At 47.3% G+C, this 22855-nt stretch overlaps 1 protein-coding gene across 1 annotated transcript in view; it reads right to left on the bottom strand.

The window, feature by feature from the left end:
• TEC (tec protein tyrosine kinase) overlaps positions 1-22558 on the bottom strand; it is a 39906-nt gene extending 17348 nt beyond the window's left edge. Inside the window, exons 1-5 of the mRNA XM_009899270.2 lie at positions 22382-22558; positions 6363-6464; positions 4412-4493; positions 2124-2252; positions 300-340 (exon numbers count right to left, since the gene is read on the bottom strand). Of these exons, the coding sequence (XP_009897572.2) occupies positions 300-340; positions 2124-2252; positions 4412-4493; positions 6363-6464; positions 22382-22519 (492 nt within the window). The 5' untranslated portion in view covers positions 22520-22558. The remainder of the gene's footprint in view (positions 1-299; positions 341-2123; positions 2253-4411; positions 4494-6362; positions 6465-22381) is intronic.
• Between the last annotated feature and the right edge of the window lie 297 nt (positions 22559-22855).

Here is a 22855-nt window from a genome sequence, read left to right as displayed (position 1 = left end):
AGGAGTGAGGGAGGCAGCTGATCACCTCAGGTGCTATCCATAGGGCTGGCTCACACTGCAGCCCCACATCAGGGCAATGCAGCTGGATTTTGCTTTTCAACTGCCTCTCCCACCAGCGGTACAGATGCTGCTGAATATCCTTAGGACTTTTCCCACCCTGAGACAGAGTAGGATGCCCATTCACTGATCCATACAGAAACAGACCTTTCTTTCCATGATATGGAAAGAATCTCAGGAAATTTAAACACCATCTGAAAAAGCAGCAATTGTCTATTCAACATTTTACAGACTCTACATACCACACTTTTCTCTGGCATTGGAGATGGCAATCTCATTACACCTAGAAAGGAAGCAGAGGAAAGGATTTGGGATTATTTAGCCATAGATTTAAAAGCTCGATTAAATATATATATATATATATATATATAAGAGTCAGGTAAGATTGTATTATCTTAGCTGGCTTTCAGCATAGCTTATTGAGACAGAAAGGAAAGACAGCTCCAGTTAAACATTAGGAAGATGTTGGTTAAATATTCTTGCCAAAACATTCTGAGTCAGCCAGCAGGCTACATCCACCATGGATCTGGCAAGGTGTGTACCACACAGAGATCCCTGACCCAGAAATATATGAGAAATAAAGAGATGAGATAGAAAGGTATGTAAAAAGGAAGCAGTGTTCCTGTCATCATGATAATCTAGAGGTTTGTTGCTGTTACCACCTGCTCTCCTCAAAAAATAATACTCCCCCTGACCCTTGCTTCACTAAGTAAGGCATCACAGTTGTGTTTAGAGTTTTATTACTTCTCTCAGATTTTTGCCCCCTCTGTACTGCTTTTTTTTCACACTGAGCTGTGCATCATAGTTTACATTTTGCCCAAGTACCGCTGGCCACAAGCCACTGACTATTCTTCAAGTCTTTTAGGACAACTAAATCCACAGGTCAGCAGGTTTGCTGAGGACACCAAGCTGTGTGGTGCAGCAGACATGCTGGAGGGAAGGGATCCACCCAGAGGGACCTTGACAGGCTGCCCAGGTGAGCCCATGCCAACCTCATGAGGTTCAACAAGACCAAGTGCAAGATCCTGCAGCTGGGTCAGGGCAATCCCAAGCACTGATATAGGCTGGGCAGGGACTGGCTTGAGAGCAGCCCTGAAGAAAAGGACTTGAGGGTGCTGGTGGATGAGAAGCTCAACAGGAGCCAGCAGTGAGCACTTGCAGCCCAGAAAGCCAACCAGAGCCTGGGCTGCAGCAAGAGAAGCATAGCCAGCAGGTCAAGGGAGGTGATGCTGCCCCTCTTCTCCACTCTGCTGAGACCCCACCTGGAGTACTGTGTCCAGTTCTGGAGCCTCTGTTACAAGAAGGATCTGGAGGTGCTGGAAGGTGTCCAGAGGAGGGCAACAAGGATGAGCAGAGGGCTGGAGCTGCTCTGCTATAAGGACAGACTGAGGGAGTTGGGGTTGTGCAGTCTGGAGAAGAGAAGGCTCCCAGGAGACCTTCTTGTGGCCTTCCAGTATCTGAAGAGGGCTACAAGAAAGCTGGGGAGGGACTTTTGAGGGTGTCAGGGAGTGATAGGACTGGGGGGAATGAAGCAAAATTAGAAATGAGTAGATTCAGATTGGGGGTTAGGAAGAGGTTCTTCCCCATGAGGGTGGTGAGAGACTGGCACAGGTTGCCCAGGGAGGTGGTGGAAGCCTCCTCCCTGGAGGTTTTTAAGGCCAGGCTGGATGTGGCTGTGAGCAGCCTGCTGTAGTGTGAGGTATCCCTGCCCATGGCAGGGGAGTCGGAACTGGCTGATCCTTGAGGTCCCTTTCAACCCTAACAATTCTATGATTCTATGGGATAAACAAACCCAAGTGAAATGCAGCAGCCTCAACAATTCCTTCCAGCTTCCTCTAACCATTGTCTGCAAGGACAATTTCCTGGCTTTTACATTTTCCACAAGAGGCTTGGAAACAAAGCAAACATTTTGACTTCACTTTAGGCATGGTACCAATTATTCACTCTGCTCCTTTTGCCTAATCTGTAGGGCATTCAGGTGTGATGACAGGATCACATACTAAAAGCAAAAATAAAAAACCAACCCCAAAAGCCAAACCAACTCTCATGGTTAGATATATACTCACTGTTTTCAAAGAGATTATATTTTTCACAGCCAGGTGCTAACTTTTCCGTCTGTCTGCAGCACTGATAAATTCCTTCTGTCCAGAACTTGGGATGATATTTTATCATTATGTTGCTGTTGTTCTTTATTTCTAGAAGTATTAAAAGAAAGGGGGGAAAAAAGAAGATATATTGAAAGATATAAAAGCAAGAGAGCCACTTTGGATGAATATTAACAGTAGCTTTGAGTCAGTGTTTGTTTGGCCTTACTTGAGCTGTGCTTCTCTTAAGGACCTTCTTGAACGTTTATATGGGGGTGATAAAATGTTAGTAGAGGGCATTATTTATAATAATCCACGACTTTGTTCCAGGAGAGAGTGCTGTAATCCCTACCTAAACTAACCTAGCCACCCCAGCAGGGATTTGGTGCATTCACAAAGGGAGATGCCCGTGAATCAGGCAAGCAGATGTGAAGGTCCTGGGGGCTCTGCCTGTCCCTTTGGTTTTTCACTGCTCATACAAGTGACTCCATTTTCTTTACATTTAGTACTCTGGAAGGAAAAATAGCTGACATTTAGCACTATTCCATGGCACAATGTCTGTGTTGGGTCTCAACAGTTCCTTACTCCCACACTAAGAGCTTGCTGAGCTTGAGAGATTATTCCTTGACCTGTGGCTCTCAGACCAGAAATAATTTCTGATTACTTTAGAGAGCATCTGCAGCCTGGGGGTACTGATTGATAGTAGGCTGAACATGAGCCAGCAGTGTGCCCAGGTGGCCAAGAAGGCCAAGGGCATCCTGGCCTGCATCAGGAACAGTGTGGCCAGCAGGAGCAGGGAAGTCATTCTGCCCTGTACTCAGCACTGCTTAGGCCACACCTTGAGTCCTGTGTCCAGTTCTGGGCCCCTCAGTTTAGGAAAGATGTTGAGATGCTGGAATATGACCAGAGAATGGCAACAAAGCTGGGGAGGGGTCTGGAGCACAGCCCTGTGAGGAGAGGCTGAGGGAGCTGGGGTTGCTTAGCCTGGAGAAGAGGAGGCTCAGGGGAGACCTTCTTGCTGTCTACAACTACCTGAAGGGAAGTTGCAGCCAGGTGGGGGCTGGTCGTTTCTACCAAGCAACCAGCACCAGAACAAGAGGACACAGTCTCAAGCTGTGCCAGGGGAGGTTTAGGCTGGATGTTAGGAGAAGTTCTTCCCAGAGAGAGTGATTGGCCATAGGAATGTGCTGCCCAGGGAGGTGGTGGAGTCACCATCCCTGGAAGTGTTTAGGAAGAGCCTGGATGAGGCACTTGGTGCCATGGTCTGGTTGATTAGATGGTGTTGGGTGATAGGTTGGACTTGGTGATCTCAAAGGTCTTTTTCAACCTGGTTAATTCTATTCTATTCTAATGTGAGCATTTGATGATGGCAGAAAACATTAAGAGGCTCTTGGAGAAAAGAAGTCTTTGCTCATTGTGACAGTGTTAGGCAGGTTGCATCTCAGTGGAGGTGCCTCCTGCCTTTTGAGTGATGCCATGAACTATCTTGGGTAAGCTTTTTGATGGTCTATACATTGTGCAAAAGCACAGAGTCAGATTCTGATTGCAGCTGGACCTCACAAATCAAATTAAATCAGTCTGATTGTTTGATACTTGCAGTACTTGTTATCCTAATCTGTGTATGTGAATGATAAGCTAGCCCCATAAAACAATAAAAATCAGAAGCTTCATCATTTTATTTTTCTAGCTTGTTAGAAAGGAATAGAATTAACCAGGTTGGAAAAGACATTCAAGATCATCAAGTCCAACCCATCACCCAACACCAGCTAATCAACCAGACCATGGCACCAAGTGCCTCATCCAGGCTCTTCCTAAACACTTCCAGGGATGGTGACTCCACCACCTCCCTGGGCAGCACATTCCAATGGCCAATCACTCTCTCTGGGAAGTGCCTCATCCAGTCTCTTTGTAAACATTTCCAGTGATGGTGACTCCACCAGCATAGTGACTTCACCTCAGATTTATTGCTAAGCACAATGTTATGTGGCTTGGAACATCCTTTGGGTCAGTCCAGGTCTGCTGTCCTGCCTATGCCATCTTCCCAGCCTCTTGCCCACCTCTAGCCTTCTGGCTGCAGGGGCAGAGGGGGAAAAAGGCAGAGCCTCCATGCTGTGCAAGCTGCTCAGCAGCAGGCAAAACACTGATGTGTTTACAACACTGTTTTGGCTACAAAGCCAAAAGAAAGCTCCAAGTTAACTCCATCCTGTTCAGACAGCTCAAGTCAAGGCATCTATGTATGTCAGAACTTCCTTAGGAGCCATTTCCATTACCTTCTTTCAGATTCCTCACCCACTGATCCCGGCTTTGTGCACTTGGGGCAAAAATATAAAGTGTGTTAGCATCATATACAACCTGCAGCAGGAAAACAAACAAAGCAAATAAATAAATAAATCAGAATACATTCACCTGGTAATATTCATTTTTATACTCCTGGGGAGCAGAGGAAACAAAAGAAGGGACTGCTGCATTTGGCAAAATCTACTCTGGTAAGACCCCACCTGGAGCACTGTGTCCAGTTCCGAAGCCTCTATTACAGGAAGGATCTGAAGGTGCTGAAAGGTGTCCAGAGGAGGGCAACGAGGATAAGCAGAGGGCTGGAGCTGCTCTGCTATAAGGACAGACTGAGGGAGCTGGGGCTGTTCAGTCTGGAGAAGAGAAGGCTCCAAGGAGACCTTCTTGTGGCTATAGGAAAGCTGGGGAGGGACCTTTTTAGGGTGTCAGGGAGTGATAGGCCTGGGGGGAATGGACCCAATCTAGAGGAGGGAAGATTCATATTAGACATCACGAAGTTCTTCCCCATGAGGGTGGTGAGACACTGGCACAGGTTGCCCAGGGAGGTGGTGGAAGCCTCATCCCTGGAGGTTTTTACAGGCAGGCTGGATGTGGCTGTGAGCAACCTGCTGTAGTGTGAGGTGTCCCTGGCCATGGCAGGGGGGTTTAACTAGATGATCCCTGAGGTCCCTTCCAAGCCTGACAATTCTATGACTTTTCTATGAAAACGAGTGTACTCAGGAGCACAAATGCAAAAACTGGGAAGGGTTTTTAGGGTTTCCTATTCATAGATCATGTTTCAGTAGAATGAGGAAGGATTTTGCAACACTGTATTATCATTAGAGCCTTCCTTGAAATATTTGCTTCACCCTGTGCTTTTTAAAACCAGTTCAGTTTAACTTCTAAAGCTGTTTCATATCAGCCACCATTTGGCCCCAGCCATTTCATGGTTCTTTGTGATTCTGTACTGCTCTGAGGTGATTCTGGTCGTCTTTTTTTCACTGGCCCTGGAAGAAGTGGGCCAGAGTCCCCTCTCTGGCAGTGGAATTCACCCTCACTTCAATCATTCCATTTTATATAGGCAGGGACAGCATCTGAACTCCTCATATTTTTACAGAATCATAGAATTGTCAGGATTGGAGGGGACCTCAAGGATCATCCAGTTCCAACCCCCCTGCCATAGGGAGGGAGATCTAACGCTACATCAGGTTGCTCACAGCCACATCCAGCCTGGCTGCAAAACCCTCCAGGCATGAGGCTTCCACCACCTCCCTGGGCAACCTGTGCCAGTGTCTCACCACCCTCCTGGGGAAGAACTTCTTCCTAACATCCAATCTGAATCTATCCATTTCTAGTTTTGCTCCATTCTCCCCAGTCCTATCACTCCCTGACACCCTCAAAAGTCACTCCCCAGCTTTCTTATAGCCCTCTTCATATACTGGAAGGCCACAAGTAGGTCTCCTGGGAGCCTTCTCCTCTCCAGACTCTTTTTCCCCCCTCTAAGCACTCTGCTCTCCATGTTTACTTCTGTTCAAGCTCACAATGGAAGAAAAAGCAACAAGTTTTATCTTGATTTCTCTTATTCCTAGATAATTGAATGGTAATTGCGTGTAAGACAGGGAAAATGGGCTACTAGCTAACCCATTTTGGAGGAAAACCAAGATAAGACACTTGCCAATCAAAACCTGAGCACAGAGGGTAGGGAAAAGAAACAGACCAAGTGTATGAGGCACAGCTTCCAAGTGTGGGGACTGCAGGGGGATCAGAGTTTGCTGGGGACAGATTTTAATCACTGATCCTAAACCACCTCACACACAGCCAGAGAATGGGCTCAGTATTTAGCAGGGACAGTGACTGCAAGCAAGTGACATCCACATGGCTTGGCACTGTTGGAAAAAGACAAGGCACTGTAAATGTATAGATTTCATATAAAAGGCACAAGGCACATACCTGAAATGGGTATTTATTCTGACAGGGAATAATACCATCACTTCTTACAACTTCTACACATTTAATCCTTGAAACATCCACAGATCCTTTTCTGTACTTTTTCTGTAAGAAAATGAGAGAGGAGATGGGAGAGAAAGAGAGGGGAAAAGGGAGGGGAAAAAAAGGAAGGGAGGGGAAAAAAAGGAAGGGAGGGGAAAAAAAGGAAGGGAGGGGAAAAAAAGGAAGGGAGGGGAAAAAAAGGAAGGGAGGGGAAAAAAAGGAAGGGAGGGGGAAAAAAGGAAGGGAGGGGGAAAAAAGGAAGGGAGGGGGAAAAAAGGAAGGGAGGGGGAAAAAAGGAAGGGAGGGGGAAAAAAGGAAGGGAGGGGGAAAAAAGGAAGGGAGGGGGAAAAAAGGAAGGGAGGGGGAAAAAAGGAAGGGAGGGGGAAAAAAGGAAGGGAGGGGGAAAAAAGGAAGGGAGGGGGAAAAAAGGAAGGGAGGGGGAAAAAAGGAAGGGAGGGGGAAAAAAGGAAGGGAGGGGGAAAAAAGGAAGGGAGGGGGAAAAAAGGAAGGGAGGGGGAAAAAAGGAAGGGAGGGGGAAAAAAGGAAGGGAGGGGGAAAAAAGGAAGGGAGGGGGAAAAAAGGAAGGGAGGGGGAAAAAAGGAAGGGAGGGGGAAAAAAGGAAGGGAGGGGGAAAAAAGGAAGGGAGGGGGAAAAAAGGAAGGGAGGGGGAAAAAAGGAAGGGAGGGGGAAAAAAGGAAGGGAGGGGGAAAAAAGGAAGGGAGGGGGAAAAAAGGAAGGGAGGGGGAAAAAAGGAAGGGAGGGGGAAAAAAGGAAGGGAGGGGGAAAAAAGGAAGGGAGGGGGAAAAAAGGAAGGGAGGGGGAAAAAAGGAAGGGAGGGGGAAAAAAGGAAGGGAGGGGGAAAAAAGGAAGGGAGGGGGAAAAAAGGAAGGGAGGGGGAAAAAAGGGAGGGGAAAAAAAGGGAGGGGAAAAAAAGGGAGGGGGAAAAAAGGGGGGGGAAAAAAGGGGGGGGAAAAAGGGGGGGGAAAAAAGGGGGGGGGAAAGGGAGGGGGGGAAAAGGGAGGGGGGAAAAAAGGGAGGGGGGAAAAAAGGGAGGGGGGAAAAAAGGGAGGGGGGAAAAAAAGGGAGGGGAGGGGAAAAAAGGGAGGGGGGAAAAAAGGGAGGGGGGAAAAAGGGAGGGGGGAAAAAGGGAGGGGGGAAAAAGGGAGGGGGGAAAAAAGGGAGGGGGGAAAAAAGGGAGGGGGGAAAAAAGGGAGGGGGGAAAAAAGGGAGGGGGGAAAAAAGGGAGGGGGGAAAAAAGGGAGGGGGGAAAAAAGGGAGGGGGGAAAAAAGGGAGGGGGGAAAAAAGGGAGGGGGGAAAAAAGGGAGGGGGGAAAAAAGGGAGGGGGGAAAAAAGGGAGGGGGGAAAAAAGGGAGGGGGGAAAAAAGGGAGGGGGGAAAAAAGGGAGGGGGGGAAAAAGGGAGGGGGGGAAAAAGGGAGGGGGGGAAAAAGGGAGGGGGGGAAAAAGGCAAAATGATTTTTCTAATTATCTCTTTTCTTTTCATCCCCAGCATAGACTCCTTGCTTTCTCTTTCACTTACTGATGCTGTTTTTCACTTGAAGAATTAAAGATCTAGAGTGGCGGAAGAGCAGAGAGTACAGTAAAGCGACTAGCAAAAAGTTCCACTTCTTTCTGCACAGACTTTCCAATCAGTTGTAATCATAGGTTTCATCTACTCTACTAAAAATAACTTGCGTACAGATGAAGGAAGTCTTTCTCTTGATGATTTCAAATTATGATTAAAAGTGATGAGGAAAATAGGTGCCAATGCATCATCTCATTTGCTCCCTCATTCTGCTGCTCAAAGTGCTCCCACCACTGGATGTTAGGAACAAGTTCTTTACCATAAGGGTAGTGGAACACTGGAACAGGTTGCCCAGGAAGGTGGTTTGGGGCCCAACTCTGGAGATATTCAAGGTGAGGCTCAAGAGGGCTCTGGGCAGCCTGATCTAGTTGAGGATGTCCCTGCTGACTGCAGAGGGGGTTGGACTGGATGAGGTCCCTTCCAACCCAACCCATCCTACGATTCTGTGATCAAGATTAAACAGTGATAGGCTACATTTAACTAAGCATCATCAGATTTAAAAGGATTATTCTAATGTCTAACACCCAAGAAGCAAGAACTTAAGACCTATCAAAGCCAGTCCACCCCTTTCCTGCAGACAGACACAAGCCTCTTGAAAGAAGCCTACAGAAAGAAACAGAGAGCAGTAATAAAGGTATACAAATACTAATAGAGGTATAAAAATACCATAGCCCAATAAAGATAAGAAACAGATAAAAATACATGCTTTGAACTCACACTGAAGGCTGTAGTTTGTGGGGGGCTGGTTGGTTTGTTTGGTTTTTAATATATCTGCTTGCTGAAATTAGCAAAAGGGAAGTGACTCTACAGAAACAACTGTACAAAGCTGCCCAACATGCAAAAAGCCATCAACATTTCACACTTGCCTATGCTTCAGAAACATGATTGACAGTTTCAGAAGCCCTGCTCCTTGTTCACAATGAGGATGCCAGCCCAGGCTATAAGTCTTGTTTCCATGCAATGCAAAAAGGAATAATCTGTTTCTATAATTTCACATATAAGACCCAATATCAAGTTATGGCACCAGGCTTACATTGTCAGATATGAGAACAAAACCATATGAATAAACAAGTCCTTTACAAAACCACTCTTAGCACACAAGAAGACAGGAAGTATCTAAGTGTCACACTATCACAGTACATTAGAGGTTGGAAGGGACCTCAAGAGACCATCGGGTTCAACCCTCCTGCCAAGGCAGGGTCACCCAGGGTAGTCCACACAGGAATGCATCCAGGTGGGGTTGGAAAAGTCTCCACAAAAGGAGACTTCACAACCTCTCTGGGCAGCCTGCTCTAGGACTCTGGCACCCTCACTGTAAAGAAATTTCTCCTCATGTTGAGCTGAAATCCTCTATGTTCAACTTGTACCTGTTGCTCTTTTGTCTTATTGCTGTGCACCACCACAAAGAGCTTGGCCACCTCCACTTGACACCCACCCCTCAGCTATTGATAGACGTTGATCAGATCCCCTCTCAGCCTTCTCTTCTCCAGACTGAACAGCCCCAGGGCTCTCAGTCTCTCTTCACAGGGGAGATGCTCAAGTCCCCTAATCATCCTCACAGCTCTCCCTTGGACTCTCTCCAGCAGGTCTCTGTCTCTCTGGAACTGTCTCAGCAGGGCAGAGTAGAAAGATAGAAGAAATTCCCTAGACCTGCTGGACACACTTTTCTTGTTACATAAGTATACAATCAAACAGTTCATCCCCTGTACACTTGGAATTACTCCTCTGATGAACAGAGTAGCTTTTGAGCTGAAGAAGCCTACAGTGGGACAGCAATGTGCCCTTGTGGCCAAGAGGACCAATGGCATCCTGGGGTGCATCAAGAAAAGTGTGGCCAGCAGGTCTTAGGAGGTCCTCTTCCCCCTCTACTCTGCCCTGCTGAGGCCACACCTGGAATACTGTGTCCAGTTTTGGGCTCCCCCAGTTCAAGAGAAACAGAGACCTGCTGGAGAGAGTCCAAGGGAGAGCTGTGAGGATGATTAGGGGACTTGAGCATCTCCCCTGTGAAGAGAGACTGAGAGCCCTGGGGCTGTTTAGTCTTCTCCAGACTGAGAGGGCATATAATAAATGTCTATAAATATCTGAGGGGTGGGTATCAAGATGAAGGCTCCTTTTGGTGGTGCCCAGTGATAGGACAAGGAACAATAGGTACAAGATGGAACACAGGAGGTTCCACCTCAGCAGGACGAGACAATTCTGTATGCTGAGGGTGACAGAGGACTGGAACAGCCTGCTCAGAGAATTTGTGGAGTTCTCCTGCCCTAGAAACTTTCAAAACCCACCTGGATACATTCCTGTGTAAACAACCCTAAGTGATCCTGCTCTGGCAGGAGGGTTGAGAGGAGGTCCCTTTCAACCCCTAACAATCTGCAATCTGTGGCATTCCCAGGAGCAGACAAAATGTCTCTTCAGTGTATTTCCTCTTTGCTGATGAAGATGTTGTGCTGCTTACCCCCACAAAAAGTGGAGCTGGAGGGGTTAAACAATACAAAGAACATTCCAGCTGGCAAGAAACTGAATGATAAACCATCAGAAGTCAGCTCAGTTGTCAAGTTGTCTTTGTGTTGCTCATACTATTCCTTTCTCCCCTGTGTATCTCCATGTAGGAAATCCTGAAGTCAGCCGCATGTGACCCATGCAATTTGTGTTCTCACCAGTATAGAAGATCTCACCATCACTGACATCTCCTTTTATGGAGCTGCTCTGAAACTATACAAAACCTCAGAAAAGCTTGGCTAACCCAGCCCCCCAGAGAGCTGTTGCAGTAGAATATGCTCCAAAGCAAATGTAGAGATTGGCTTTGTAGGCTGTCTCTCCTCTCCTCTTCTCTTCCCTCCTCTTCTCTCTCTTCTTTTCCCTCCTCTTCTCTGCTCTGTTCTCTTTCCTTTTCCTTCCTCTTCTTTCCTTTTCTTTAGAATAACTCTTAAATAGTATTACCATTCAGCAATGAAGCAGCACTGGACACTGCTGCAGTTTCCTCTTGAGAGGCATCTTACTGATGATGCAAATATCCTCACTGTGACTAGGTGTTAGATGGTCACATTTTCCATCCTCTTATTTTCCAGTGTGTCAGATATAGAATGATTTCTATGTTGACAAATGCCCTGCCTCCTCTCAGTTTATTTTAAAATTATTATTCTAAGAGAGGCAAGTAGCAACTATTTCACCATTCCAAAATGGGGGGCTAGAACTGAGATAAAAAACTAGGGGTGATTATTATTCCAATCTAGTCTGACTTGATCCAAGATCTGATTCTTGGGAAGAATTTCAGGGCGGGGTGGGGGAAAGTACAAACATAGGTAAGAAGGAGGAAGTCTTAAATCCTGCAAAATATGAAACCAAGAATCATAGAATTAGAATAGAATAGAATAGAATAGAATTAACCAGGTTGGAAGAGACCTTCGAGATCATCGTGTCCAACCTATCATCCGACATCACCTAATCAACTAAACCATGCAACCAAGCATCCTGTCAAGCCTCGCCCTGAACACCCCCAGCGTCGGCGACCCCACCACCTCCTCAGGCAGCCCATTCCAGTGGGCAATCACTCTCTCTGTGTAAAACTTCCTCCTAACCTCCAGCCTAAACCTCCCCTGACGCAGCCTGAGACTGTGTCCTCTTGTTCTGGTACTGGTTGCCTGGGAGAAGAGACCAACCTCTGCCTGTCTACAACCCCCCTTCAGGTAGTTGTAGAGAGCAATAAGGTCACCCCTGAGTCTCCTCTTCTCCAGACTAAGCAACCCCAGCTCCCTCAATCTCTCCTCATAGGGTTGGAAGGGACCTCAAGGATCATCCAGTTCCAAACCCTCTGCCATGGGCAGGGACACCTCACACTACATCAGGTTGCTCACAGCCACATCCAGCCTGGACATAAAAACCTCCAGGGATGAGGCTTCCACCACCTCCCTGGGCAACCTGTGCCAGTGTCTCACCACCCTCATGGGGAACAACTTCTTCCTAACATCCCATCTGAATCTATCCATTTCTAGCTTTGTTCCATTCCCCCAGTCCTATCACTCCCTGACACCCTAAAAAGTCCCTCCCCAGCTTTCTTGTAGGTGCCAATCCTTTACCATGGCTCTCAGCACATGCCAACCACCATCACCACAGAGACCAAAAAGCACAGAAAGAATTTCTCAGTAGCAGATGCAACCTGATGCATCTACCTATGCCTACAACACATTCTCTGTAATTTACTCTTCTGCAGGCAAATGCACACCATTAACAGCTGAGATACCTGGCTGCAAGCAGATAAGGATTTAGCAGGAGGTAGAATAGAAGATAATTAACCAGGTTGGAAAAGACCTTTGAGATCATGGAATCCAACCTATCACCCAGCACCATCTAATCAACTCAACCATGGCACCAAGTGCCTCATCCAGTCTCTAAGGCAGCAACACAAATAAAAGGAGACACATCAGCCAAGTCTCCACCCATATCAGGCCCTAAATCACCTACTACCTATCGCTTCTCAAAATAATTAGCAGACAGCTTCAGATTCCTTCAGACACAGATGTTCTCTTCCTGCTTTTCTGTGAAGTCCTCTCAGAGGCGAGTCTGGCCAGCCCAGCTGTAGTCTCTGACACCTGCAGCTTGAATGGGCCCTAGAGCTTTGAAAGTTAATTCTCCTTCCTTAAAATACCACCCTGGTAATTTCAGTAGCTTCTGTCTCCCCTCTATTCAAATTACAACAGAAAAATACATCTCCTGCAGAAGAAGAATTTTTCCTTTTTTCCCCCTCAGGAAGAGCCTTTCAAAATCAGCCACTCCCAAGACTGCTCAAGGTGTTTTGGGGATGGTTTTCCTGCCTCCTTTTTCTTTTTCAAATAAATTCTTGGGTGGGGGGAGGGGGAAGGGGTGTTTGTTAGTTGTAACAGTTCTTCTGTTGACACAAAACAGTTTCACACAAGTCTGACCCTGATGGGTCAGACCAGTGAAGGTAAGAGCACTGTGCACCTCCCCTGGACCAGCTCATCAGAAAGTTGCCTTCTACTTCACTCTACAAAAGTAATCTTCTAAATTAGACTTCAACGTTTTGCCTCTGGGGCTAATCTTGGCCTGCACCAGAAATAGTGTGGCCAGCAGGAGCAGGGAAGTCATTGTGCCCTGTACTCAGCACTGGTTAGACCATACCTTGAGTCCTGTGTCCAGTTCTGGGCCCCTCAGTTTAAGAAGGACATTGAGATGCTGGAAGGTGTCCAGAGAAGGGCAACAAAGCTGGGGAGGGGTCTGGAGCACAGCCCTACGAGGAGAGGCTGAGGGAGCTGGGGTTGCTTAGCCTGGAGAAGAGGAGGCTCAGGGGAGACCTTCTTGCTGTCTACAACTACCTGAAGGGAGGTTGCAGCCAGGTGGGGATTGGTCTCTTCTCCCAGGTAAGCAGCACCAGAACAAGAGGACACAGTCTCAAGCTGTGCCAGGGGAGGTTTAGGCTGGATGTTAGGAAGAAATTCTTCCCAGAAAGAGAGATTGGCCATTGGAATGTGCTGCCCAGGGAGGCGGTGGAGTCACCGTCCCCAGAGGTGTTGAAAAACGGTTGGATGTGGCACTTGAAGCCATGGTTTAGTTGTCAGAAGGTGTTAGGTAATAGGTTGGACTTGGTGATCTTTGAGGTATTTTCCAACCTGGCTGATTCTATGATTCTATTATTTACCTTCTCTGTGGCAGTAAAAGGCTTCTGCATACTAATAAATAGCTAAGTGCTGTGCCTCCCCTAACATTCTCTGTGCAGTCCCTCCAGAGCTAACAGGATACGCAGCAGAGACTCTCCCCCATTTTTGTCCTCCCTTTAATGCCACAGATCCCCATTCACTCAAGCACAGGCATGGGGACCAGGATTTAGCCACTGTCTTTGAAAAAATAAAACCCAAACCCAACCTTTTACTGCTGTAAACTGTGACCCATGCAGCAGGCAGGAGCAAACAACAGCAATGCTAAAGCTTAAAGCAATTCCAGGAGCTCATATTCATTAGCTTCATAGTCAAGGTCAGTGCAAGTCGCTCAGGGCTGGAGAGGTTAATGTAAGGATGCAGTCCTGAGTGTGGGAGGACAGCAATCAAACCTCACACATCAGCACACTCTCCAACTGAAGAGTGTCACTGCTAAGCAAGGTGAGAAAGCAAAATACCACGGTGAAAGGCAATGCTCCACAGCTCCAATAATTATAAGGTTGCTGACAGTCCACACAGGGAGAACAATTTATAAAGTGGTAAGTAGATCAGTGCCAGCCCTGTAGAAGAACTGCACTCAAACAAACCTCAAAGTGATTTTTCTCCTAGCTAACAAAACTAGCAGGACATCTCACATGCACAAACCAGCTCCTCTCACCCATCCCAGCCAGGAGAAGCACTCTAACACATACAGTGATTACCTTGCCTTCATCTCAAATAATTTCCAATACCTAAAATACCACCCAGAGCAAAAAAACTCTACCCTGGTAGCACTTTCAGTTCAAGGGAGATGCTCTGTCGATAGCAGCTAATTAAACCCCATGCAACCCCATGCAGAGCTACAGGCTGGGGTCAGAGTGGCTGGAGAGCAGTCAGGCTGAGAGGGACCTGGGGGTGCTGGTCGACGGTAGACTGAACATGAGCCTGCAGTGTGCCCAGGCAGCTAAGAGGGCCAATGGCATCCTGGCCTGCATCAGGAACAGTGTGGCCAGCAGGAGCAGGGAGGTCATTCTGCCCCTGTACACTGCACTGGTTAGGCCGCACCTCGAGTACTGTGTCCAGTTCTGGGCCCCTCAGTTTAGGAAGGATGTTGACTTGCTGGAACGAGTCCAGAGAAGAGCAACAAAGTTGGTGAGGGGTTTGGAACATAAGCCCTACGAGGAGAGGCTGAGGGAGCTGGGGTTGCTTAGCCTGGAGAAGAGGAGACTGAGGGGTGACCTTATTACTCTCTACAACTACCTGAAGGGAGGTTGTAGACAGACGGATGTTGGTCTCTTCTCCCAGGCAAGCAGTACCAGAACAAGAGGACACAGTCTCAGGCTGCGCCAGGGGAGATACAGGCTGGATGTTAGAAAAAAGTTCTATACAGAAAGAGTGATTGCACATTGGAATGGGCTGCCTGGGGAGGTGGTGGAGTCACCATCACTGGAGGTTTTTAGGAGAAGACTTGACGGGGTGCTTGGTGCTGTGGGTTAGTTGCTTGGGCGGAGTTGGATTGGTTGATGGGTTGGACGTGATGATCTTGAAGGTCTCTTCCAACCTGGTTTATTCTATGTATTCTATGTATTCTATGTAAATCTTGTGTGAAGTACATGCTCCCTGCTGTTGTGGCTACTGTGCAGCACAGCAGTGAGCCTGCTCCAGTTAGGGCCATCAGATCACCTTAATGATAGAATTGTTAGGGTTGGAAGGGACCTCAAGGATCATTTAGTTCCAGCCCCCCTGCCATGGGCAGGGACACCTCACACTACAGCAGGTTGCTCACAGCCACATCCAGCCTGGACATAAAAACCTCCAGGGATGAGGCTTCCACCACTTCCCTGGGCAACCTGTGCCAGTGTCTCACCACCCTCATGGGGAAGAACTTCTTCCTGACATCCAATCTCAATCTACTCCTTTCTATTATTATTTCCATTCCCTGCAGTCCTATTACTCCCTGACACCCTCAGAAGTCCCTCCCCAGCTTTCTCGTAGCCCCCTTCAGATACTGGAAGGCCACAATTAGGTCACCCAGGAGCCTTCTCTTCTCCAGACTGAACAGCCCCAACTCCCTCAGTCTGTCCCCATACCTAAGGCCTCATAGGAGAGGTCTCCCAGGACAGAGACATTCCAGACCATTCACTGAGAATGAATTCACAACCTAGAAACAATTTATTGCCACATAAGGAGAAAGAGGATAAACCAAGAGGACTTGGTGGAACTCTGCTGTATGCAGTAGATTGAATGCTGTTTCTCTGTGGTCTCTCTTGCTGGCTGGCTCACATATGAGTAAAGATAGGGCTGCAACACCTCTGCTGTGAGGACAGGCTGAGGGAGCTGGAGTTGTTCAGCCTAGAGAAGTGAAGACTCTGGGGGGACCTTAGAGCTGCCTTCCAGTACCTGAAGGGAGGGTTGCAGAGGGCCTTTTCCTAAGGGTGTCTAAATATAGGACAAGGGGAATGGTTTGAAGATGATGGAGAGTAGGTTTAGATTGGATCTTAGGAAGATCCAGTGTAAGGGTAGTGAGACTCTGGAACAGGCTGCCCAGGAATTTTGTGGATGCCTTCTCCCTGGGGGTGTTCAAGGCCAGGTTGGATGAGGCCTTGACTAGGCGAGTCCAGTTGAGACGTGTCCCTGCCCATGGCAGGAGGTTGGAGCAGATGATCTCTAAGGTCTCCTCCAACCTAAGCCATTCTCTGGTTAAACATTCTCTTAGCAGCAGCTAAGCCACTCTGCAAATAAGTGTGTGGTGTACTTGCACTGTGAGACACCAGCCACCAAGCACACTGATAATGTGAGGATTTTCCTTTTCATTAAAACAGCTCAGCTGATATTTACTGAAGTATTTCCAGCTTCAGTGATAAGGTAGACCCCTGGGCAGACACCAAGGTTTGATTTTCCATACACAGTCATCTGAAAAGGTGAATGCACCACACCTTTGAATATAAACCCCAGAGCATTTTAAACTGAATATTGGATGTAGGAGGCCACTTTTGACAGAAAATGGCCAAAACATAGAATCATAGAATCAATTGTTAGGGTTGGAAGGGACCTCAAGGATCATCCAGTTCCAACCCCCCTGCCATGGGCAGTGACACCTCACACTACACCAGGTTGCCCAGAGCTGCATCCAGCCTGGCTGCAAAAACCTCCAGGGATGAGGCTTCCACCACCTCCCTGGGCAACCTGTGTCAGTCTCTCACCACCCTCATGGGGAAGAACTTCTTCCTAACATCCAATCTGAATCTACCCATTTCTAGTTTTGTTCCATTCCCCCCAGTCCTATCATTCCCTGACACCCTAAAAAGTGCCTCCCCAGCTTTCTTGTAGCCCCCTTCAGATACTGGAAGGCCACAATTAGGTCTCCTGGGAGCCTTCTCTTCTCCAGACAGAACAGCCCCAACTCCCTCAGTCTGTCCTCATACCTAAGGCCATGGACATGTGAAGCCATTTCCACAAATGCCTCAGATTTCAGATGTGCATTCCCTTCAAGATGAAATTAACAGCTTTGGACAAAAATCTCATACTAAAACTTCAGCTAAAATTCTGCTGGTGGAAAACAAAAAATAAAATAAGCCAACACCAAACCCAAAACATTCCAAATTACTTGGTTTGTCCATTTGGGTTCTTTTTGTTTGGGGGGGTTTGTTTGGGGGGGGTTGTGTGGGGTTTGGGGTTTTTTTTGGGGGGGGGGGTGTGTTCGTGTGGTTTTGGGGTTTTTTGGTTGGTTGGTTGGTTTGGGGTTTTTTTGGTTTGGGTTTTGTTTTTAGTTTGGTTTTGGGTTTTTGGTTGGGTTTTTTTTAATTACCCTGAGCAACCTGCTCTAGGTGAACCTGCTCTGGCAGAGAGGTTCAACTAGGTGATCTCCAGCGGTCCCTTCCAACCCCTATCATTCTGTGATTAAACATTGCTGATTCCACACCCCCACCCCCAGACAAGCAGGTTTATTTCAAGATTCTTTAACTTTGCTTTTTAATTCCCCCCAGATATGGATTCTTCTGATTTCTCAGAAGAAAAGAGTTCAGGAAAATGAGGAGAGGCCTACTTCAAGCAGCACACTGAGCTTTCACAGAATCCCAGAATTTCAGGGGCTGGAAGGGACCTCAAAAGATCATCCAAGTCCAATCCCCCTGCCAGAGCAGGAGCACCTACACCAGATCACACAGGAACACATCCAGATGAGTTTTGAATATCTCCAGAGACGGACACTCCACAACCCCCCAGGGCAGCCTGTTCCAGGACTCACCCTCCATGACCTTCAACCCACCAATGTTTCTAAGTGCCAAAGCTGCATTCCTCATTCCCATGGCAGCTCCAGCTCCACTGTAGGCACTTTGTGCCATCACAGGGTGCCTGAGCTGCTTGGAAGCGCATGTAAAAAGATTTGAACAAGTTATGGGCAAGTTTAAACAAGGTTTTACCCTGCTGCAAGTAGCTATGCTTATGAAATGATTCTTTATTGTTCCAAGGAGGTACGTGGCATTTTGTCAAGGGACAGGACCCCAAAAACAAAAAAAAAAAAGATAGAGAAGAGCACTTCCACAATGTGCAGTTTCTGGTTAAGAAGCATGCAAGCCCCAACCACCACCTGCACAGAAGAGGGTCAGTGAAAATCTCAGATTCACAAGACCAACATTTGTTATGGTTGGCTGCTTTCTGGTGTCATAAATGTTCCACTTCTGCCACCAGCCACGCTGAGCAGCTAATACTGTTACCTTATTTACAATCCCAACTTGCCCATGCTGTGAGTATTGACTCAACTGCTGAACAGGATTTCATTTCAGTTCGATTTTGAAAACAAACGGTGTGTTTACAGAATACAGAATTAACCAGGTTGGAAAAGACCTCAGAGATCATCAAGTCCAACTTATCACCCATCACCATCTAATCAACTAAACCATGGCACCAAGTGCCTCATCCAGTCTCTTCTTAAACACCTCCAGGGATGGTGACTCCACCACCTGCCTGGGCAGCACATTCCAATGGACAATCTCTCTTTTTGGGATGAACTTCTTCCTAACATCCAGCCTAAACCTCCCCATGGCACAGCTTGAGACTCTGTCCTCTTGTTCTGGTGCTGCTTGCCTGGGAGAAGAGACCAACCCCCACCTGGCTACAACTTCCCTTCAGGGAGTTGTAGACAGCAAGAAGGTCTCCCCTGAGCTTCCTCTTGTCCAGGCTAAGCAACCCCAGCTCCCTCAGCCTCTCCTCACAGGGCTGTGCTCCAGACCCCTCCCCAGCTTTGTTGCCCTTCTCTGGACACCTTCCAGCATCTCAACATCTTTCTTAAACTGAGGGGCCCAGAACTGGACATGGGACTCATGGTGTGGCCTAACCAGTGCTGAGCACAGGGCAGAATGACTTCCCTGATTCTGGTGTGACTATTCATGTGGCCACAAAACAGGGCTTCTTTTTTTGGTTTTAACTCTCTCTGAATTTTTGTTGAAGGCAAAATGGAAAACACAAAACCAACCAACCCAAACTAAAAACAAAACAAACTCAGACCAAACCAACCAAACAAAACACACATGCACACACAAACCCCCAGCAACCACCAAGCAACCAACTAAAACCCAGCACAACCCAAAACAACCCCTCAAAGACACCAAAACCCTAAGAAAATACTCCATTTTGGCCAGCTACCACAGTAGGATTCACACTCTTGACTAAAGAAGCAGAACTCAGCCACCCTTGGCAGACTGCTGCTGCAGTTGTGTGATTAAAATGAGGGTGTGAAATCCTCTTGGCATGGGGTCTCTGTGCTTATCTTACCAATCTGGACACCGAGCATTGCCAAGATTAAAATGAGATCATTCTGTACCTATCTTTTCATCTGCTGTATCTCTGAATCCCATCAGCATACAGGGCAGTCATATTTATTTCAGCAATACAGCAACTACTCAAGAGTGGCCAGAATTATTTTAATCTCTAATTATTGATTATTTTCTTTTTAGATAAATTACTTCAGTCAGAATATACAACTGTATTATGGTAAACACAAATGTAGGGTCACCATAATTGATTTAAAAAACAAAAACACCACCAAAAAACCCATAGCCAACCCAACCAACCAACCAAATACACACACATCTGGAAAGGAAGAATAAACTGCAACAGTACAGGTTAGGAGGTGATCTGCTGGAGAACAGCCCTGTGGAGAAGGACCTGGGAGTCCTGGTGGATCACAAGTTATCCATGGGGCAGCAATGTGCCCTGGTGGCCAAGGCCAATATGATCCTGGGGTGCATTAAGAAGAGTGTGTCCAGCACATCAAGGGAGGTTCTCCTCCCCCTCTACTCTGTCCTGGTGAGACCTTACATGGAATACCGCATCCAGTTTTGGGCTCCCCAGTTCAAGAGGGACAGGGATCTGCTGGAGAGAGTCCAACACAGGGCTACAGGATGATGAAGGGACTGGAGCACTGCCTGAAGGACCTGGGGCTGTTCAGTCTGGAGAAGTCTGGGAGGGGATCTAATAAATGTTTATAAATATCTGAGCTGTCAAAAGGGAATGGACAGGCTCTGCTCAGTTTCACCCTGGGATAGGTCAAGGGGCAATGGATAGGAACTACAGCACAGGAGGTTCCACCTCAACAGGAGGAGGAACCTCTCCACTGTGAAGGTCACAGAGCACTGGAACAAGCTGCCCACAGAGGTTGTGGAGTCTCCCTCTCTGGAGACTTTCCAGCCCTGTCTGGATGTGCTCCTGTGTGATCTGTGCTGGATTCTATCATCTTGCTCTGGCAGGGAGGTTGGACTCAATGATTTCTAGAGGTTACTTCCAACCCCTAACATCCTGTGATCTACCTTTACCAGTGCCACTACCACACCATATCCTTGAGGGCCAAATCTAGACCTTAGCCACACAGGAATATATTTTGGTTTTCCAAATAGAGACCAAGAGTTGCTGACAAAAATGGTGTGCCCCTCTAACACCAGAGCTCATTATTTTCAGACAGCATTGTTAATAAAATGAAAAGCTGATTAATATTTTAAAGAATCTAAAATGGAAGGGAGGGTGAAAAGTGTTTGAGGTTGGCAAGCAATGTGCTACTGCTGAGCCAGTCTAGCAACCTGCTGATGTCAACAGTCAGAGCATCCTGTCCTCCTCCACCACCTCGCACCACCTCTGGCACTTGTTAGATCCTGCACTGAGCTAACGCATCTTGCTAACCCAGCAGAACACTATTCCAGCAAAACCAAACTGGATCAAATGTCTTTCTGCTGATTAGCAAATATTTTCAGAGCAGGATGCACTCCCAAGAAGCACAAAGATCCATTCAAGTAGATGGGGGAAGCCTGCAAGACTAGGACAGGGATGAGATGATCCTGCCTGCTTCAGCAGCAAACTGCTGGGCTGGCACAGGTGCAATGCTGATTTTCATCTCATCTGTCCTTATCTTAGGCTGCAAAGTTTGAAGAAGTTCCTGCTTCCACAGCTGAGGTCACTGTGGGCAGCTCTGTTCTACCTCACTGCAAATAAAACCGACAGTTTAAACCTGCCTCTCAGACTGATTCACCAGGTAAGACCCAGCTGGTAAGATATTTTAGCTGGAGAACATTAACCTGAAGGCAAAATGGGGAAGCTTGAACGGGAAAGCTGGAAGTGGTAACTTCTTTGAGGGTGATACAAGTGGCTCTGCAAAACCTGCTGGCTAAATTTCCAGTTGATGTGAACATATGCTGGCAGAGGATAAGCAGCAAAGCATTTCAGAGAGTTAGCAGAAGCTCTGGCAGACAAAAATGCTTAGCAAGCCTTAGCTCTCCTGTACCCCCATCTTTCATAGAGATAAGACAGGATCACAGGATGTTAGAGGTTGGAAGGGACCCAAAGAGATCATCGAGTCCAACCCCGCTGCCAGAGCAGGACCATAGAATCTAGCTCAGGTCACACAGGAGCACATCCAGATGGGGCTTGAAAGTCTCCAGAGAAGGAGACTCCAGAGCCTCTGACACCTCTGTCAATCTGCATTATAAGTAGGGAAAAAGAGAACTAGAATAGAATTAACCAGGTTGGAAAAGACCTTTGAGATCACTAAGTCCAACCTATCACCCAACACCATCTAATCAACTAAACCATGGCACTAAGTGCCTCATCCAGTCTCTTCTTAAACACTTCCAGTGATGGTGACTCCACCACCTCCCTGGGCAGCATATTCCAATGGCAAATCTCTCTTGCTGGGAAGAATTTCTTCCTAACATCCAGCCTAAACCTCCCCTGGCACAGCTTGAGACTGTGTCCTCTTGTTCTGGTGCTGGTTGCCTGGGAGAAGAGACCAACCCCCACCCGGCTACAACCTCCCTTCAGGTAGTTGTGGACAGCAAGAAGGTCTCCCCTGAGCTTCCTCTTCTCCAGGCTAAGCAACCCCAGCTCCCTCAGCCTCTCCCTCACAGGGCTGTGCTCCAAACCCCTCCCCAGACTCACTGCCCTTCTCTGGACACCTTCCAGCATCTCAACATCCTTCCTAAACTGAGGAGCCCAGAACTGGACACAGGACTCAAGGTGTGGTCTAAACAGTGCTGAGTACAGGGCACAATGACTTCCCTGCTCCTGCTGGCCACACTGCTCCTGATGCAGGCCAGGATGCCATTGGCCTTCTTGGCCACCTGGGCATACTGCTCATTTTCATTGCCACCCATGGCCTTTGCCCCCATCCCCTCCTGGCAGTATGAGACAGAGCAGGAAAAAAGCCATCAGCAGACAAAAGCAGAAAGGAATAAAGGCTCTCTGGAGTATCAATCTATCTCCTACCTCTGCTCGACCTTCGTAATACGTTAGCATAGACTTTGTGAGGACAAACAGCCTCTCTTTGTAGTTTAAGGGCGAAGTCCTCTTCTTCTGCTGGGATCTTTTAATCAAAATCTCCTGTAGGATAGTAGTCATGTTCATCTCAGCCACTGGTCAGCTCTGTTTCTAGCCATTGAACATCAGCTCCTGTGAAAATGAGAGGAATAAATCATTACAGTACCTCTGGAAGATCCCAAGAGATGGAGATTGCAGTCATAAAATGGGCTTCTACTCATAAATGGAACTACCAAATACACAGAGCGCTGGAGCTCATTTATGCCATAAAAAAGCTTCTGCTCATAAATGAAACTACCAAATATAGAGAGTGATGGAGCTCATTTCTGTCATAAACAAAGGAGCTTCTACTCATAAATGAATCTACAGAATACACAAAATGCTGGAGCTCATTTCTGTCATAAAAAAACAGAGCTTCTACTT

The sequence above is a fragment of the Dryobates pubescens genome, chromosome 1 (genome assembly GCF_014839835.1).
Source record: "Dryobates pubescens isolate bDryPub1 chromosome 1, bDryPub1.pri, whole genome shotgun sequence".
Lineage (NCBI taxonomy): Eukaryota > Metazoa > Chordata > Aves > Piciformes > Picidae > Dryobates > Dryobates pubescens.
This window is presented reverse-complemented; position numbering and strand designations above follow the sequence as displayed.